Below are 21,088 nucleotides of genomic sequence, written 5' to 3' on the forward strand. Positions count from 1 at the left end.
ATCTTTTTAATTTTTTTTATTAGAAGCAAATGTACAAAAATAGAACCAACGGCATATAACATTTTACAGTTATTGTATAGCTTCAATTTTAACTTTTTAGCTATGAAAAGAAAGGAGATAAAGCAAGAAAGAGAAAAAGTGAGATGTGCAAAGATAGAGCCCCTAGAAGACCAAAGTAGTGTAGCCAAAGAGTGAATAAAAGAAAGAAAGAAGAGAGGAATAGAAAAAAAAAGGACAAAAGAAAAAAGGAGAAAAAAGTGGTGATATACCTGCCTCTCATCCTTCCCCACCCACCTCACCCAGCCCGTAATTAGATTTAAATCCACAATTGTGTTGCACCATACTATCCTTGTAATAAATCAATGAATGGTGTCCATGTCTTGGAAAAATGATCTGGTTTTTCTGTCAAGACAAGTCTAATATTTTCAAGATGTAGTGTCTCGGACATGTTTATAATCCACATCTTAAGAGTAGGGACTGATGTATGTTTCCAAAATTTAAGTATTAGTTTTTTCGCTGTTATCAGGCCATAATTAATGAAACGTCTTTGAAATAGTGATAGCTCAGAACAGGCTGCTGACGTAGCTAGAGTGATCAGTTCCATGTCGGGATCCAATTTTATATTTAGTATTTTTGAAAAATTTTCAAAAATTCCTCTCCAGAAATTATGGAACTTTCTACAAGAGGCAAAGGAATGGGTTATAGTTGCTTCCTGAAGAAGACATTTATCGCAAATAGGAGATACATTTGGAAAGATCTTATTCAGTTTACAGAAGCCAATTAACCTATAAACCTGTATATCTTTGGCGTCTAATGAAATAATTGATGTCTTCTTTTATCGTTTTATGTGAATACATTATATTAAACAGGCGTCTCAAATTGTTAAACGAGTGTCTCTTAGGTATAAACCCGGTTTGGTCAGAATGTATTAATTTATTAACGTATTCACTTAATCTTCTTGCCAGGGTTTTAGCTAATATTTTCTGATCTGTATTTAACAGGGCAATTGCTCTGTATGATCCCGGGTCCTCCAGATCTTTATCATTTTTGGGTATCAGTGTGATAGTTGATTCGGCTAAGGTTTGTGGTAGTGTCTGTTCTTTAAATGCGTGTATATAAAGGTTATGTAAATGCGGGGAGATTACCTCATAAATTTTTTTATAAAATGTATTACTAAACTCGTACTGTGCTCCCAATTCATCGCGTTCCATCACGTTAAGTGTCAGAAGATTACAGTTATCAAGGAATTTTGCAATTTTTCTCGTTTCTGTTGATATTTTGTTGATGTCAATATAATCAAGATCCATTTACACCCCAGTCATTCCTGCTTCACTTCTCTCCCCTTAGCCAGAGGTTACAAAAGCTTTAGAGCACCTACCACTAAATTCAAGGAAGATAAAGGGCCTGTTCCACTGTACGAGGTAATTCAAGAGTTCTCCCGATTCGAGCTCGTGTAATGTAGGTAGCGGCTCGTACGAGTAAAAAGTAAAAACATTTTTTACTCGTGGACATTTTTCAGTTGAAAAAACGTCACGAGTTTACTGAATTTCCCGAGTACCTACCGTTACTTGTACGAGCCGCTACGTGACATCCACGAGCTCCTACGTACCCGCTATGAACATTACACGAGTTCGAATTAGGGGAGAACTCTGGAGAACTCTTGAATTACCTCGTACAGTGGGACAGGCCCTTAAGCTTCTTCCTTGTCTTATCAGCATAGGTCAGCATCGTCAGCATAGGTTGTATTCCCAAACTGCCACTCTTCATCATTGCTTCAATCTGCAAAGTATATCTGTGACACCATGTTCTGCACACTGTTTCCTTTCAGTAATGTGTGCAGAACCATTATTTTGGACACCTTTCAAACTGAAATTAGACACAAAGGCTTTAATTCCCTCAACATTCTAAGGTCATAAGTGATAGGAGCAGAATTAAGCCATTCGGCCCATCAAGTCTGCGCCATTCAATCATGGCTGATCTATCTCTCCCTCCTAACCCCATTCTCCTGCCTTCTCCCCATAACCCCTGACACCAAAATTAATCAAGAAAGGTGACTTGCTCTTCAAACTGCTGAGATTTCCTCACAGGGGGTCTGTTTGATTACAGCTTTGCTTAGGCATAGAAAAATGACAAAACTAGTGTGTTGGAGAAACAAAGAAATTCTGTTTGGAAGTTAAAGTGGCCATGCACTGCCACAATGTAACAAATCATTAACATTTATACAAGAATGTAAGTTTACATATCTATGTTTAACATCACCCCAATATAAAAATAGACAATTATTTTCAAAGTCTGTGATGTATTGAAGTCACTGCAATGTCTCTACTATTCAGAACAATGCAAGAGAGGGGTTTGCAGCTTGCAGCATCCCCAATGCCCAGATCTGGTGAAGTGCATCCTCTGTTGCAGCAACAATGCCTGCATCTTTACAACTTCATCAGAATTTTTCACAAAGGAATGATTACTTTAAACAGAAATAAAGCCTTGTGGGCCGCTGAAGACACAGGTCACAATTAAGTGAGGAGATAGATTCTGATCCGGTGCCAAATTGCTCATCATCTTGCATTCATGTAATTGGGCATAAAGGAAGGAATGCAACCTGACTGGATCACAGTTACCACAGGCTAAAAGGTGGTGTCATTCCAAGCCTTCCGAATCGAGCTCCAGGGACTCCCCAACACGGCAATCAACAAAGCGATGAAGACCAGCAACAGTCCCTGCGCGATCGATTCAGAGTATGGTTCACCTAGAAAAACACAGGGAAATCACTAGTTTTGTTAGACGTTTACATCTCTGCAACAGAGATGCAACAGTTTAGAACATGTAAAAGTTGGCAAGTCTGTAATTTTTCATCTTTGCAAATAAACCAAAGAAATACTAAATGGTTTTCCAATACTAAGTGAGTAAACACAACAGTGCAGGAAATCATGAGACAAATAGATTGGGTAGCTACCCAGAGTAGGGGGGGTCGAGAACCAGAGGACATAGGTTTAACATGGAGGGGGGAAATATTTAATAATCTGAGCGGTAATTTTTTTAACATAAAATGGGTGGTGGGTGTATGGAACGAGCTGCCAGAGGAGATAGTTGAGGCAGAGACTATTGCAATATTTAAGAAACAATTAGACAGGTACATGGATAGGACAGGTTTAGAGGAATATGGGCCAAATGCAGGCTAGTGGGACTAGTGTAGATGGGATACGTTGGTGAGTGTGGGCAAGTTGGGTTGAGGAACCTGTTTCCATGCTTTATGGCTCTATAACTTGTCAGAAGAAGGGTCTCTACCCGAAACGTCAGTCACCCATTCCTTCTCTCCAGAGATGCTGCCTGTCCCCGCTGAGTTACTCCAGCTTTGTATGTCTATCTGACTCTACAGCTTACATGCTTTTCAACTCCAGTAGACAATTCATCTTCAAAAGCAGTGAAAAGTGGGTTGATGAAATGGATGAAGGTGAATACAATGTCCTCACCTGTATAATACCTTGTCAGCGGGTAGCAAAGCTCAGACCAGCAAACATCATTTCCAGAACACTCATATTCCCTGTGGTTTATCTGGAAACTGCACAACAACAATTCATAACCATCAATCTCAGTTTGAATACTATAAAGAGGACACGTTACTACCCATTCCTTCAAGCTGTTCATTTATGGAATTCTTTGAAGAACTGTTGTTTTATCATAAAGAAAACCAGTGGATGTTGCAACATTTCCACAAGGCATTTGATAAGATGCTGCAATGGTCATTATGGAAAATAAAAGGTAATGTGCAGGCAAGGATAGATGGTGTAGTTTACCAGAGAGCAGCACAAGTAACTCAGGGATCAGTGCTGGGCCTCAACGTTTTACAATTTATATAAGAATAACGCGCAAAAATATAATTGCTAAAATTGATTAAAAAAATAGATAAGAAAGCGAGTTTTGAACAGGCTACAAAAGAGGTATAGATGGTCAAGTGTGTGAGAAAAGATGAGGAAATGTAAAGTTACCATTTTCTTTTATTAATATTTTATTATTTATTGTTATTTATTTTATTTTATTTTAATTTTTATATAATTTTTTATATTTTTTTATTTTATTTTATTATTTATTTTTCCTTTTCTTAGCAGAGAAAAAAAAAAATCTAAATCCACAGTCTTAGAATAAAGGGGAGGTCATTAAGACTGAAGTGAGAAAAAACTTTTTCACCCAGAGAGTTGTGAATTTGTGGAATTCCCTGCCACAGAGGGCAGTGGAGGCCAAGTCACTGGATGGATTTAAGAGAGAGTTAGATAGAGTTCTAGGGGCTAGTGGAGTCAAGGGATATGGGGAGAAGGCAGGCACGGGTTATTGACAGGGGACGATCAGCCATGATCACAATGAATGGCGGTGCTGGCTCGAAAGGCCGAATGGTCTCCTCCAGCACCGATTTTCTATGTTTCTATGTTAAATCATGAGAGTCTGTAAAACTGAAAATAGGTGCAGGAGTAGGCCATTCGGCCTTTCGAGCCAGCACTGCCATTTAACATGATCATGGCTGATCATCCAAAATCAGTACCCCATTCCTGCTTTCTCCCCGTATCTCTTGATTCCGTTAGCCCCAAGAGCTAAATCTAACTCCCTCTTGAATCTGGTCATGGATCTTGGATCTGGTGCTCTAGTGCATGATTGACAAAAGGCCACAGGCTGGTGATGGAATCTGAATCAGAAGAGAGATGGTGCTTCAGTTACATCAATCATTGAGCACTGCCTGTTGAGCATATACCACAATCGGTGAAGATTGTGGTATATGAGGGGAGACCAAGAAAGACAAATAATAATAATAAGAGAAACAATGCTTTTAGCAGATGAACAGCATGAAAGGGTTTCCTCTACCTGGACTGCACTGGCTCTGGCTGCGCCGGTATCTGGATAAACTGCACGGCGGCACTGATGGAGAATGGCTGAAGGGCTGATCCGGTCATACATGTGGCTGTACTTCCACCTCCACAGGACATCTTCCAGTGCACTGTAGAAAAACTGAACAACAAATTTAGTCATCCAACGACTGATCGAAATAAATTGAGGAAATGTGTTTTATATTCATCAAATGGTAATAAACTAGATAAATATCCAAAGAAAGTATTGCATATTGGGGAATACCTGCAGTTGTGGGCCAATGGATGCCATGGTCCATTGCTGATTGTCATGTCAAGCTGATACAACTCATTCCATAGTGGAGGAGCCTGGGCTCAGACAACAATCAAGTACTTTTAAAATCCTTTTATTTATTCTCATTGTATCAAATAAAACAAATCTTTGAATTACAGCGAGGCAAAAGTAGAGGACTGAAAGTGACCAAAGCAGGCAAGAGAACAAAGATCTGCCAAGTGATAGTGGAGTAAATCATCAACCATAACTCTGAGCTGAGGCAGAGATAGTTAGAGCTATACATGTAGTCTCAGGGTCACTTTACCCAAACATGATGTCATTGAAATGAGAATGAATCGTTTATGTACAATCCACAAACACATCTGCCCAGATGCCCACATCTGCTTTATATAATCCTTTATATATCCGGTAGGCGGCGCGGCTCTGGCCAGCAGCGGCCTCTGCAGCCTGTCCGCGTTTTATTATTTTTTGTCTGTTTTTATGTAGTTTTTGTTATTTTATGTTGGGGTGTGTGTGTGGGGGATGGGGGGGGGGTGGGGTGGGAGGGGGGGGGGAAACTTTTGAATCTCTCCCTGCACTGGAGACCGGACCTTTCCTCGTCGGGTCTCAGGTGTCGTTGAGGCCGCAACGAGGAGCGGCCTCCAACGGGAAGAAGCCGGGGACTCTGGTGCCGACTCACCGTTGCCGTCGCGGGGCTGGCCGAGACCGGAGCGGGTGGAGCGGTGGAGGAGCGCTGCTGCTGCTGCTGCCGTGTAATGTATGGCTGCAGAAACGGCATTTCGTTTGGACCTCCAGGGGTCCAAATGACAATTAAATTGACTCTTGACTCTTGACTCTTGACTCTTAATTCCAATTACTCTTTTCTTATAACTTTTGTCCAAAAGTGAAAGCATACCGTGGAAATTGGGAATTACGCTGTATTAATTGTTCCATAACTAACTAGGAGAGTAGCATAATGTAGCTGTTTGCATATAAACACGAGTCCAATCTTACACCTGGAAGTTGTCACCCAGCTTATACAATTGTAATGCAATCTTCTTACTTGACCTCAGCTCCAAGTATCACTCGTTGTGGGACTGCTTCAACTGCACCTATAACTGCTGTGAAGAAACGAATATTCATGGCAGCTGGAATCGAAGCGCAGTATCCATAAAATTCATCTTCAATATCGCTAAATTCATGCTTATCGTTTAATAAAGCTGCATTAAAAAAAATACATATACTGTGAATGAAGTATATTTAACCAATTTGAAAACCAAAGGCTCTCACTTACAGCCTTGAACAAATCTAGTGATTACAGGAACTTTAACTTAGTACACTGTATTTCTAAGTGTCAAATGACAAGCAATGCTTTGTAAATACTGTTCCCTCTGCAAACAATGAGCCAATATGCAGAGTGGTCTTTGAGACATGAAATTAGAACACAGGGTCAGCTGGTTTTTGTGGAGCTGGTTTCTACAAATGCAGGAAACGCAATCTGTTTTTACAGATAGAACTGTGAACTTATTTGTCCATTTGAATAGGTTTAAAAGACATTTGCATGGATATCAAAGTTTAGAGGGATGTGGGTTAATGCAGGCAAATGCTCAGATCTGCTCAGGTAGGTAACTAACTCGGTCGGCAGGTTAAGGTCAATGATTTGCTTCCACACTGTATAACTTAATTAATCTAAACATCTTTTTACAGATAGAACTGTGAACTTATTTGTCCATTTGAATAGGTTTAAAAGACATTTGCATGGATATCAAAGTTTAGAGGGATGTGGGTTAATGCAGGCAAATGCTCAGATCTGCTCAGGTAGGTAACTAACTCGGTCGGCAGGTTAAGGTCAATGATTTGCTTCCACACTGTATAACTTAATTAATCTAAACATCTTCCACCATTGATATTAGGTCTGCTGGATTCCACAATGTAAGCACCATAGGTTATTGATTGACCAGCTGAACTTGAGTAGGTCAACCATAACAAATGAAGGTCAGAAGAATATTTTGACCAACTTGTCAATAGATAATAGATAATAGGTGCAGGAGTAGGCCATTCAGCCCTTCGAGCCAGCACCGCCATTCACTGTGATCATGGCTGATCATCCACAATCAGTACCCCATTCCTGCCTTCTCCCCATATCCCTGGACTCCGCTATCTTTAAGAGCTCTATCTAACTCTCTCTTAAAAGCATCCAGAGAATTGGACCTCTTTGCTCCTATACTCAACTCCTCTTGTTGTGAAGGCCAACATGCCATTCGCTTTCTTCGCTGCCTCCATTAGTAAAGTTTTAACTGCAGATAGTCAGATCAGATGTTATCAGGCAACTGAACCATCCTATCACCAACCAGAGAGCGGTGTGACCTCCCATCTAATTGGAGACCCTCGGACTATCTTTAATCAGACAATACTGGACTTTATCTTGCGCTAACAAAATTCCCTTTATCCTGTAACTGTACACTGTGGACGGCTCAATTGTAATCATGTATAGTCTTTTTGCTGACTGGATAGCACACACAAAAAAGCTTTTCACTGTGCCTCAGTACACATGACAATAAACTAAACTAAACCAACCAAGGCCTAGCAGGCTGCCTTAAGGGCCCGGATACATTTTGTACAATGCAGTGGATTCACAAAACAATCTTTGGGGAAATAATAATTTCCAGGTTCAGTTCTGAGAAAGCTTTGTGGGGTCAGATCTGGCTGCCGTTGTAGGACACATTGAACCTGTGCACCCAAACCTCATCTCATACAGTAAATTATGCAAAGGTGCCACAGAGTTGGCACCAATGAGAGAGCAGACAGTTACTACAGGACCAGGAAGATCAGCTGTTCGTTCATGTCACCGTCCCCTGTGGAAACAGCTTATGTACAAGTGACTGCATTCTTAAAGAAAGTCATCCACTGTGAATCAGAACGCACACCATAAACTACAACAACACTCTGCAGTAATATATTGCTCAAGGGGTATGGAGGGTAATTAAATCAGCTTGCAGGTTCCACATAAGAGTAATACAAATCTATAAAGTAAATGTAGGAAATGTTTCAGCTAAAGGAAAGAGCTTGCCTTTAAATAATGGCACCCATTCCGACAGGTCTGTAAGGTTTGAGTTTCCCCTCCTTGCTATATAATCTGCTGGTACAAGTTTCAGGAGGTTTTCATAAACAGTATGCCTGCCAAAAAGTAGAAGGGTATTAAAGAGGTGAGCGGTGGAATCAAAGCATGGCCAAATTACAGCAGTGGGACTGCAGCACTGTCAGCTTGGTGCAGCAGTCTCAGATGTCCAGTTGTCCATGCCATCCCAGTCTAACCTTCACTAGCGGTACATCTATGCAGGAGGCAAGTATGAACGTGGAGTTAGAGGACGTGCAGAGCTACTCTGACACTCCCACGACATTCCCGCGGAGGTTGACAAAATACCTGAGAAATCAAGGTGGATGTTTCATCAACCTCATAAAAACCATGCACTGAAACATTCCTCTCCCAGTTACCAATAATCAATGAAGAATGTTGGTTCCCATATAACTTGTGCCTTGGCAGCAGCTTGACAATGAAACAGTTGGGTCGGGAGGAACTGCAGATGCTGGTTTAAACTGAAGATAGACGCAAAATGCTGGAGTAACTCAGCGGGACAGATAGCATCTCTGGACAGATGGAATGGTCAAGACCCTTCTTCAGACTGATGCTTGAGTCCTGCTGTAAATACTTTTCATTGTAAATAACTGTTATAGTAAACTCAAACTGTCATTCACACTCACTGGATTAATTCACCTGGGACCTTCCATTGGGCAGTGGTGGGGGCAGGAAAGAGCTCTATGAAAGGAATCAAATCAACAAGGCACCAGGATACATAGCAGCCTCTGAAATGTTGGAGCATGATGCAGGTATGGAACAAATTATTTTGACACAGATCAGATCCACACTCATATTTGAAACTTTTACCCTATTCCCAACACTTCTCAGGTAATGACATTCATGGGTACAACTACGATCAGTAACAAACCCTGACTGAAATAGAAACTGTAGCCACAATGAACAGTGAATAAAAGTTTTGTTATTCATCAATGTGGAGTTTTATAGAATTATAGAATTGTACAACAGAGGAGGTGGCCATTTGGCCCATCTCTCCTCTCCATGAACGAACAAGGCAGTAGCCCCCTATCACCTGCTCTTGAAAACTTGTTACATTCGCATTTGGAAATCACACCAGGCCAGCAGTGCATCCCAAATTCTCTCTAGTAAACTGGTCCATGCTTCTGGTTACCAATCCCTCTACCACAAAAACGTTTCTCCTTATTTACTCAATGTAATCTACCATTCTGAACATCCTTATTAAATTTCTCCTCAATGTTCTGCAGGTAGTATTGCAACTTTTAAGAAATATTTAGACAGGCACATGGATAGGACAGATTTAGAGGGATATGGGCCACGCGCAGGCCCATACCAGAGAGGGGACAATGAGAATTTGGGAAGTACTGCTGGCCTGTTGTAATTTCCAAATGTGAAAGTAACTTGTGTAGATGGGACTTGTTAGTTGGTATAAGCAAGTTGGGCTAAAGGGCCTGTTTCCACGCTGTATAACTATGATTATGTTCTCTGCTCCAAGACCAACCTCAGGACATGATTGTGAATTTCAATCAACAAGATTAGGATAATTAAAAGCAGCCAGAGAGTTTGAATTTTGCAAATCGCACTTCCATTTCTGGCTCTCAGTTGGTTTATAACACTCCAATATAGCTTACTCTACTTATTTTTCACTTCACCTTATTTCCATGGGAACTACACTTCATGTACATTATGAAGCATTCTGGAATGTCACAAAATTGCCAACTGAGTTACAGAAATGTTATTACAAAACTTTAACCCTATCCCAACACTTCTCACTTTCCAACATTGTTTTAATCCAGTGAAAGATCAACAGATGGTTTTCACCCAGGTATCACTGCAACCATGATTATACTCAGTCGCTAAGTCTTCCTCAGATTTTTATGTTACAAAGCGTACCTTATCCACAGCTGCTAGCATTGAATATGAGATATAGTGATCGGGTTCCATCAGACTGTGATACCACTTTTTAGCCCATCTTGGTCATTTCATTTTCACTATGGAAGGTATCACTTTGACATAAATACAGATTGCAGGTTTGTCTTTTTGTGAGAAACAACAGCAAGTGAAGTGTGTAAGAAGGAACTGCAGATGCTGGTTTTAACTGAAGATAGCCAGTGGAATTAATATTCATTTCTCTCGCTTCAGGTAGCCCCGGCATTCCTTCTCTCGCGATCCCTCCCCCACCCAATTCGCACCAGCTTCTCCCTTTTACCCTACAAACAGCTAACAATGGCCTGTTTCCTTTATCATCATTACTTTTTTGCATATCTTTCATTCATTGTTCTTTATCTCTTGTTTCCCTTATCCCTAACCTGTCTGAAGAAGGGTCTCGACACAAAATGTCACCCATTTCTTCTCTCCAGAGATGCTACCTCACCCGCTGAGTTACTCCAGATTTTTGTGTCGGGAAACAGTCTTAATTTCAAGCAACTTGCAGATTCTACTGGTATTTTAGATTTTCATCCAATAAACCCAAATATTGAATGCTTAAGAGAAACAAACATTTGCTCACACACCCAAGAAGAGCACAGTTGTTAAAATCATTAATGCTGAGCTGCAGCAGGCAACCAGAGGTCGAGTCTTCTCCAAACAACAATGCTGTTGTTTGAGCTGATGAGCATAACCCATTTCCAACTGCAAAACAAAATGGAAAAACAAATTTTATAAAGGCAGATATTTTTATAAATGTTACTGACATTTTGCTCATCCAAAGTGTGGATTTTCCATGAACCCACTTCAAGACTCCAGTCTAAATCAATGCTCTCAACATCTGAGTAACAGAGTCAGTCGCTGTTGGGGCTGCACCAACGGGTCAGCAGCTTCTCTAACTGACCCTCCTTCCTCTACCCACGCAACCTGACAAGCAGCTCTCTTCAAAGCAATGTCCAAATAATTCATTCATTCATTCATCATCGTTGAAAACATTAGCGACGCAGTGGTGCTGGTTTCCAACGGGAACGGTGACGGACGCACCAGACATCTCTGTCCTCCAGTTCCTGCGGACTTCCACCGCTGGAAGTATAGGATTTTGGTGTGTGTACTTTATCATCATTCCTTACAATTACAGTGATCACAACTTCTGCTGGTGTGGATGGCCGTTGGCTTGCTAGAAGCTCATTCACCCTTTGACAGGCCTTGTTGGGGGTCCACAGCCCCCTCCTCACCTGGCAAACCAGGTGGGCGAGTTCCCCCCGCCAAGGGTACCATGTAATCCCGTGCTACCTGCTTCATGGTCGGGTAGTCGGCGACTAAACAGTCGCCGACTACCCGACCATGAAGCAGGTAGCACGGGATTACATGGTACCCTTGGCGGGGGGAAACTCCCCCCCCCCCCCCCCCCAACCTGACCTGAAATAATAAAAGTGCAATCCAAATAATAACAGTGCACAAATCTTCCAGTGGCAACTTAACTAATTGACAAAATGCTTATCGAAGAGGTAACAAAGAAGGTTGATGATGGAAATGTGGTTGATGTTTATGAAGGCATCTGATCAAGGTGCCACATGACAGGCTTGTCTTCAAGATTGGACGACCATGGAATAAAAGGTCATTAGAAAAGTTGGCCAACTAAAACAAAACTAGCGGTGAAACGTGATTTGACAAACTAGAGGAAAGCTTACGGTGATATGCCCCCAGTGTCAGTATATCTAAGGTGCAGGGAAACGCTAGATAATTAGAGACATCAAGATGGTAACAAGCAGGTGGGTTGGGTAAACTGGGGGAGGTGAAATTTAACTCAAAAAATGAAGCTTTATATTTATCGGAAAAATGATGGCGAATATAAAAATTAAAGACAAAAAGAGAGATCTAGGGATACATGTATGGTATGTTGGAAGGAGCAGGATTCAAGAGACATATGGAATCCTGGGCCCTGTAAACAGAGGCTTGGAGCTCAGGAATAAGGGCAGTTCAATGAACCACAACAAACATGGGTTTGACCACAACTGAAGCACTAAATCCAGTCCACCAATATGCAATGCCTGACATTTATCCAGATTAAAATCCATTGGCCCACTTACCCAGCTGATCAAGACCCCGCTGTAATTCTTTTAACCATCTTCACTGTTTTCAATATCATCTAGTTTAATATTCATCCACAAACATACTCATCATGCCTTGTACATTCTCATCCAAATCATTGATATAGATGACAAACAGCAATAGGCCCAGTACCAATCCCCGAGACATACGCCTCTAGACCAGAAAATCAATCTTCCACCACCACCATCTGCTTTTGACCATGAAGCCAATTCCGTATCTGTTCAAGACTAGTGTTGTCTTTAACATCTACGGCCAATTACTCCAGTGTGGAAGAGGAAAGTTGCAACATTTATACTTCTAATGAGAAACACTCCTTGTTGGCTTACAACTCCCTAGTACAAAAGTAAACTTGTGCCTTTTTACATGCAACTGTGCTTCTGTTGTTTCAAATGGACAAGGCCTTGGTACTAGGGAGTAGTCGAATGAAAAATTATTGGGCAACATCAGACCCACTAGTTTTCGTGCTCTCACTCTCTCTCTCTCTCCTTCCCCAGAAGACTAAAGGTAAAGAAACATGTTATTTCTAATCACCAAAAGATGTTATTTCTAATTACCTGGTCGCCATATTTTTAAGGGAACTCTTATCAAGGTCTTGTCGCTTGCAATAGCAGCCAAAACTGGTTTGCCAGTGAGATAACCTGAAATGAAGAGAGAATATTTCATTATTCTGTCCATTTTACACATTTAGTATTGTGAAATAAGTTTTCCAGAGCACCTCCATTCAATCTACAGGTGGGACCGTGAGCTTTAGCCTCCATCACTTCAATCCTCCATCTCATGCCCTGCCTAATCTCTGCCTTCAGCCTGCTTTGCTACATTGCCTCCCTAGTGCAAGGCTGAGGAACAACAGCTCCCTGTCACTAACACCCATCAGAGAGTGAGTGCAGCTCCAGTTTGCTTTTGGTCTGTTGCCTAATGGTCTGATGCTGAACATTGGCAGCATGAATACTTTTCACAGAATCACACAAAGAACTGTACCGCACAGACATGTGCCATTTTGGCCCCATTCCATTCATGCTGCCGATATGTCCATGCAGTTTCTCTCAACTCCTCTTCCTGTCCTTACCCAAATGCTATTTCAATGTTGTTACCCATCTCTACCACTTCCTGAAGGAATATGGGCAGGCAGGAGGGATATCGACAACGGACATGCAAGTAGGGCTAGCATGGACCATGTGGGCCAAAGGGCCCGTTCCTGCACTATAACCATGACTTTAAACATTCAACTATTTACTCAGGTGCAGAGTAACGGTTTGTGTAACTGCACCCGCTGAGTTTCTCCAGCTTTTTTGTGTAACCTTCGATTCTCCAGCATCTGCAGTTCCCTCTTAAACAACTATTTACTCACATTGACAAGTTTGCAGGTTGTCAACTTTTAAATCTCCTCTGTAAGTCATTGTAACTTCACTTACTAATAAAAATCAACATTATAAATCTTGGCATAAGGCAGTTGCTTTGCTTTTTTTAAAAACAGAAACACTTGTAAGTTGAAGGCAAATCCCAAATGTTCATTGATAACCTTTCCTTTCCTCCCACACAAGCTGTAATGTAATGAGGCCTCAGTCTCACCTGGATTGCCAGACAAAGTTACCGAGGAAGGATGTTCCTTGACCGGGTTCATGAAAGTAACGCTGAACCTTTGAGTCAAAGTAGCTGGAAAACAAGATATTATAGATTTAAACGAGATGGAGAGAAAATACACAAATGCAAATACAGTTGACTCGGGTGTTAAATGGCAGCAAGGTTAGAAGAGGTGGCGATCATGACCACAACAGAATCCATCAAAATCACTGCATGTAAAAAGCAAATGGAGTGCTGTCATACCTGATGATCCCAAGGAGATATTTCCCACTGTGACAAGCAAATTGATATTAGATATTGTGGTTCCGTTCCAGTAGAAAACATAATCAGCCTGCAAAATCATATTTCTACACATTTCACTCAGAAGTTTGGGCTCCGATTTATCAACCAATTCTGTATTGAGAAAAGCAAACAAATCACATCAGAAAGTGACAGCACAAGTGGACCGGGTGATCAAGACAAGGGGCATGCTTGCCTTCATCGATCAAAACATGGATTAGAAAGGTCAAGAAGTCATGCTGCGGCTGCACAAAGTATGGAGAGGCCACATTTGTAGTGCGTACAATTCTGGTTCCTATCGGAAGGATAAGGAGTGTCATAGAGTTGGACTAAGAACATGGAAACAGACCCTTTGGCCAAACTCCTCCATGCTAACCGGTTGTATAACTGAGCTGACGTTTGCCCATATCCATCTAAATGATTTCTATCCATGCACCTGTCTAAAAGTCTTTTAAACATTGTAATTGCAGCCACCTCTACAGCTTCGTCTGGCAGATCCACCCATATATGCTCCACTCTCTCGGTAAAGAAACTGCCCCTCGGGTCTCAAATCTTTCTTTAGTTTTAGACTCCCCTACTCCAGGAAAAAGACTTACCATTCACCCAACATGATATTGTAATCCTCCATGTCATCACCACTCAGCCTCCTAAGCTGCAAGAAAAGTCCTTGCCTCTCCACGTAACCCAAATACTCGTGCTGATAACATCCCGGTGAATCTTTTCTGCACCGTTGTCAGCTTAATTATATCCTTTTTGCAGCTGGGCGACCAAAACTGCATACAATACAGATAGTTCTGCTGGAAGGGATGTTTCTATAATCTGACCGATCAATTAAGGAACACTATTTGCAATACAGGCAGTTTGTTATAGTTGTATTCCCAAGAAACCTGATGTCATAATAAATCACATTATTAAAACAATTGTGTCAATGGAGAAAGGGGACAATGGGCTAAAGAATTTCAAACTCACAACAGGTAATTTTTCCTTGACCTGAAGTGTCGCCTATCCATGTTCTCCAGAGATGCTGCCTGACCCGTTGAGTTACTCCAGCAATCTGTGAAACGTCACCTATCCATGTTCTCCACAGATGCTGCCTAACCCGCTGAGTTACTCCAGCACTCTGTGAAACGTCACCTATCCATGTTCTCCACAGATGCTGCCTGACCCGCTGAGTTACTCCAGCACTTCGTGTTCTATATCTAATGGACTGAAGTGTATGCACCATCTATGCCAACATGATATTGGTGTCCAGTCATCCAGCATTGTAACATTGGTTTAGGGTTACCAAAGATGTTACTATTGGTACACAATGCTGCTATTTCTGTACAGAGTCCCAATTTCCCAGCGATATTTAGAGAAAAATTGGCAACTATCTCACACAAATATGCCATTTAGAAGCAGTAGCTCAGACTGCTACACCATTTGATAAAATCACAACTTGTCTGATTGCAACCAAATCCAAATTCCTGTCCACTCTGGCAACCTTTCACCTTTTCAGGAAGAGAATTCTAAAGGCTCATCAGCTTGGGGGGGGGGGTTAAATGGATGACCCCTTATTTTTAAGCAGTGAGCCCCGATTCTATATTCACCCACAATAGGAAACATCTTCTCTATATCCATCCCGTCTGGACCTATTAGAGTCTGAGGAATTCCAAATGTAAATCGTGGCACCCTAGTTAAGGGTTTTCTGATTATAACCAATCTGAAAATTGAAATTATTCAATGCATAGCAAAAACAAAAGCAAGACATTTACACTGGAAGTCCATACCCAAAGACGCCGTGGCGTTCTGCTGTTTGGGAAACAGGGAGCCAGAAGTTGAGGCAGTTATTGGAATGAAATCACCAAGATCTGCCGCCGTCTGGTAGGTTACAACTGGCTGTATCAAAGCTACAAGAGAAAAGACAAAACAATCATCCCTGCAGCTTTTTCCCACATAGATCTTTTACTTGATGTGTTCAAAATAAAGAAATCTCCCGTTTAACTTTACTTTGGTATTTAACAGAGCAGTTTCCATCTCTCCATTGACCAGATGCTGAAGACAGCGAATCATAATTCAAGACCCAACCACCAATGCTCTCCTCAGGCTCACCGCTGACCAGACCCAGCTACAAATGGCTACAAAGCAGGCCACAGGCTGGCTATCTCACTGTGAGTGACTCACCTCATGACTACCCAGTCTTTCCACCATCACATGGAGAAGTGTGATGCAATAGTATCCACTTGCTTGGTCACACTCATCCCATCTTAATTGCATCTCTCCTACAGCAAGCTGACCCAAAACTGAACACAGTACTCCAAGTACAAAGTGAATTTACAGAAAACTCTGCTTTAAGTGTCGAATAGGTCTGGAGGACACATTTTTGGCAACAATGCTGAATACAAGATTCAACTCTCAGCAACATCTACAACTGCAACATAACGTTTCAACTTCTATACTCAATGCCCTGACTGATGAAGGCCTGCATGCCTATAGCCTTCTTCACCACCCCATCTACCTATCTACGATGCCACTTTGAGGGAACTATATCCTTGTCTGCTCTATAACACTCCACAGGCCACTACCATTCACCGTGAATGTCCTGCCCTGGTTAAGACTTCCCAAAATGCTACACCTCACACTTATCTGAATTAAACTGCACTTGCCATTCCTCAGCTCACTTGCCCAGCTGGTCAAGATGCCGCTGTAAACTCTGATCGTCACGGTCTAGGATACCACCTATATTGGTATCATCTGCAAACGTACTCGTCACGCCTTGCACATTGATGTAGATGACACACAGCAAAGAGCCCAGCACCGATCCCTGCTGCACACTACCAGTCTGAAAACCCACCACCCTCTGCCTCCTCGCTAATTCTGTTTTCAGTTTGCTAGCTCTCCTAGATCCCCTGCGATATAACTTTCAGAGCAGCCAACCATCAGTGCTTGCTGACACACAACCTTCCAGCCAGTTGAAACATTCCCCCTTTTTTCAATCTGTTAAAACACATAATAGTTTATTTCAGTCAGAAAAAAGGTTCTAATGAAACTGCTACTTGTGCAATAGAGGTGGTACATACTTCCCAGGCCATTTTGGATCTGTTCACCAACTCCGATGGTGTCGGCACAAGCTTCAGCTGTGAGTGGAATTACACAACGTGCATCAAAATCTTGTAGGTAATCCACAGGTGCATTCGTCAAGCACTGCCCATTCAAAGATGTCTACGTGCAGACAAAATTAATGAGAGCTTTCTTCCCTCGCCAGGGAGTTGCAAAATCAGGCAGTCACATTTCATCATTTTCTCAATGTATTATTTTCCCTTTGACCGCACGTACAGTTCCAGTGACCCAGACGGCTACATGTACGGGACCCGGCTACATGTACGGGGCCCAGCTACACGCGCGGGGCCCGGCTACACGCGCGGGGCCCGGCTACATGTACAGGGCCCAGCTACATGTACAGGACGTGGCTACATGTGCAGCAACACAAACGGCAGGTCCTGGAAACTCAGCCATTCAAGGCTCAGGACTTCCTGGATAGCACAGAAAAAAGACATCTACCGGTGCACTGTAGAAATATCCTGATTGGTTACATCACAGCTAGGTTTGGCAATTCCGATGTTCAGGACCACAGGAGGCTGTAGAGAGTGGTGGACTCAGCCCAGTCCATCATGGTGACAACCCTCCCCAGCATCTAAAGCATTTACATGAGGCACTGCTTCAAGAAGGTGGCATCAACCCTCCAGCCCACACCCTCTTCTCTCTCTATCATCAAGCATGAAGTACAGAAGCATAAAGACCCACACCAACAGGTGCAGGAACAGCTACTTTCCTATAACCATCATGCTCTTGAACCAACCTGCACAACCTAATCCTACTTCAGTAATGGAACATGACGGATCACCACTTGGACCAGAGGACCAGGTTACTAATTGGGTATTCATGCACAGTCTTGTAGAATTTTGTTTGCGTGTGAATCTGTGTGGAAGGTGGGATCAGATTAAGCATTTATGGCCATGTAATTTGTTGAGAAAAGATTGACATGTAAGAATGTTTCTTACATAGAGAGGAACAAAGCATTGTCTAAAGGTGTACTATTCTATCTTAACAAGTTCATAAGTTATAGGAGTAGAATTAGGACATTTGGCCCATCAAGTCTCCGCCATTCAATCATGGCTGATCTCAACCCTATTCTCTGAGCCTTCTCCCCATAACCCCTGACACCCCTACTAATCAAGAATATGTCAATCTCTGCCTTCTAGATTTTAGAAATTAAACAGTTTACACACTGCCTGGTGACACTTTTCATGCTGAATGTTACAAAATGTATGTTTGGCTACAGTATGTGATTCTAATCTGCCTCCCGTCTTTCTTGAAAATATTGTTGCAGATTCCCTGTCATTCCTACCTGTGGAATAATAAAAAGCTCATCATCACCTCTCACGATGGGATCTCCCTGGTGGTAGCCAACAGGAACGTTTACTGCTGCAGATTTGGCCACCCCAAAGGAAAGGTCTTGCGAAACATCACTGTGGAAAAGATGGTTAAATCCCATCAGGCATCAACATTCATCACATAGCCCTGCAACATCCAAAGATAAATTGGTGCATTCTCCATAACATCACATATTTCAACATTTCACCATTAGCAAACAGAGACACAGAGAGACATAATATTGATGCGTGGGGAAAAGACCAAGTTGCATGAAGAGGAGTCACAAGTTGAAGGAAATGTCAGTGGTCTCAGTAGTTTGGACCACCCGAGACAACCTGGACCATCTGCGACAAATGGGCCACCTGGGACAACCTGGGCCGTCAGTGGCATAAATCTGATGCAAAATTATTTTCATAAATCTTTAACAAATGCCTCGTGGACCATTCATCAATCACACCATCACCACCAACATTTCCTCCAACTTGTGACTCCTGAGAACGTTACCGAAGGACAGGGCGCGAATTGCCAAATGACATACAACATTTACATTGAGTAGCATTATTCTTGATTTCCTTGTAGCTTTTCCTGATATCAATTTGCTTCCCTTACAGTTTTAAGCTCAGTATTCAATTCCCTGCATACATTTTCATCAGCACTTTCTGGGAGAGAGCTTTAACTGCACAATTATGAATGGAACCATGATCTTCTGGAGGGAGCCCACAAGTTTTGTTCATTTGGCTGATAGACTGGAATAATCTTAGTTAGGATTTAGGGTTGGGGTAGAGGCAAGAGCCTTTTATGGATGCAATGTGGAATTGTTCACTGTAAACTATTACATACCAAGGACAGGGCTTTAAAATCGCTCTATACACAGCATACAAACTTAAGGATCGTGCTTCTTTGGGCAAAGTAAACCAAGATTCAAGGCAAAGTGTAATTAAGATGATTTTTTTTAAACGATACTAAGGAGAAAATAACCAATAATACAGCAAATTTTAAAGATGATTAAAAGATACAGGTGCGTCAGCATGTACAGAGAAAAGGCAAATTAATGATTTGTTTAACAAATTAACAAGCCATTTTATAGTTCCAATGGGATCTCTTAAGGCTTGGTTAGGTATCTGCCAATTAAAATGTGTTGACCTGCACTTAGAAGTTAGGTGAAGATCAGAAACATTTAGCACTTCGTACAAATGCATCCTATTAACATTTGAAGTGCAGATAAATGTTCCAATATCAGTTCAAAGGTAAGATCAAGCATGGTTAAAATCTGAGGTGGAATAGAAAAGAGTTAAATCTCAAATACTCCATAATTATATAAAATGATTAAGGGATTGGACAGGCTAGATGCCGGAAAAATATTCCCATATTGGGGGAGTTCAGAACTAGGGGTCACAGTCAGATTAGGAAAAGGGGAGGTGCAACGAGACCTGGGTGTGCTTGTACATTAGTCACTGAAAGTAAGCATGCAGGTACAACAGGCAGTGAAGAAAGCTAATGGCATGTTGGCCTTCATTGCGAGAGGATTTGAGTTTAAGAGCAAGGAGGTCCTACTGCAGTTGTACATGACCCTGGTGAGACCACACCTGGAGTATTGTGTATAATCCCGGTCTCCCAATTTCAGGAAGGACATTATTGCTATTGAGGGAGCGCAGCATACGTTCACCAAGTTAATTCCCGGGATGGCGGGACTGACACATGTTGAAAGAATGGGTCGAATGGGCTTGTATTCATTGGAATTTAGAACGATGAGAGGGGATCTTATAGAAACATATATAATTTTTAAAGGATTGGACAGGCTAGATGCAGGAAAATGTTCCCGATGTTGGGGGAGTCCAGAACCAGGGGCCACAGTTTAAGAATATGGGGTAGGCCATTTGAGATGAGGAAAAACTTTTTCACCCAGAGTTGTGAATCTGTGGAATTCTCTGCTGCAGAAGGCAGTGGAGGCCAATTCACTGGATGTTTTCAAGAGAGTTAGATTTAGCTCTTAGGGCTAACGGAATCAAGGGATATGTGGAGAAAGCAGGAACGAGGTACTGATTTAGGATGATCAGCCATGATCCTATTGAATGACAGTGCTGGCTCGAAGGACCTAATGGCCTACTCCTAAACCTATTTTCTATGTTTCTAAAGCAACAAAAGAGAACCAAGACCAGTTTCCAAAAGTAATCCGACTATTAGCATGAAAGTTGCTCAGAACATTCATGTTACTGATTATAGGCTCGTTGTTTCCAGTTAAATAAACTTACACAGTATCGCCTTCAAAGAACAGCCCCAAATATGGCGAGTTCTTAAGAGAGGACTGCACACAAAGGAAGGGGAACCATTCGGGAGCTGTGTGCAGATTCTGCATGGAGCAGAGATGGTCGTAGAGTGGGGACACCTGTCCTCCAAATACTCCTGTAAAGCAGTGGGAATGAAACAGCTGGATCATGTCAGCCGTGCATTCCTAGAAACAAAACCAATATTTACTTTAAAATGTATTTCTCAGAACAAGAGACAAGGAAAGCCAAAACAAAAAATCATTAACACAGTTGTTGTGGCAGCAGTCAA

The 21,088-nt window shown here is 41.9% G+C and overlaps 1 protein-coding gene across 1 annotated transcript in view; it reads right to left on the bottom strand.

Moving 5' to 3' along the window:
* tctn2 (tectonic family member 2) overlaps positions 1-21,088 on the bottom strand; it is a 27,953-nt gene continuing 6,865 nt past the window's right edge. Inside the window, exons 6-18 of the mRNA XM_055655472.1 lie at positions 20,785-20,984; positions 18,507-18,627; positions 17,179-17,320; positions 15,889-16,008; positions 14,084-14,233; positions 13,829-13,912; positions 12,814-12,897; positions 10,735-10,852; positions 8,177-8,283; positions 6,170-6,326; positions 4,852-4,995; positions 3,471-3,559; positions 1-2,746 (exon numbers count right to left, since the gene is read on the bottom strand). Of these exons, the coding sequence (XP_055511447.1) occupies positions 2,625-2,746; positions 3,471-3,559; positions 4,852-4,995; positions 6,170-6,326; positions 8,177-8,283; positions 10,735-10,852; positions 12,814-12,897; positions 13,829-13,912; positions 14,084-14,233; positions 15,889-16,008; positions 17,179-17,320; positions 18,507-18,627; positions 20,785-20,984 (1,638 nt within the window). The 3' untranslated portion in view covers positions 1-2,624. The remainder of the gene's footprint in view (positions 2,747-3,470; positions 3,560-4,851; positions 4,996-6,169; positions 6,327-8,176; positions 8,284-10,734; positions 10,853-12,813; positions 12,898-13,828; positions 13,913-14,083; positions 14,234-15,888; positions 16,009-17,178; positions 17,321-18,506; positions 18,628-20,784; positions 20,985-21,088) is intronic.

This window comes from Leucoraja erinacea, chromosome 25, assembly GCF_028641065.1.
Source record: "Leucoraja erinacea ecotype New England chromosome 25, Leri_hhj_1, whole genome shotgun sequence".
In the NCBI taxonomy this organism is placed as follows: Eukaryota; Metazoa; Chordata; class Chondrichthyes; order Rajiformes; family Rajidae; genus Leucoraja; species Leucoraja erinaceus.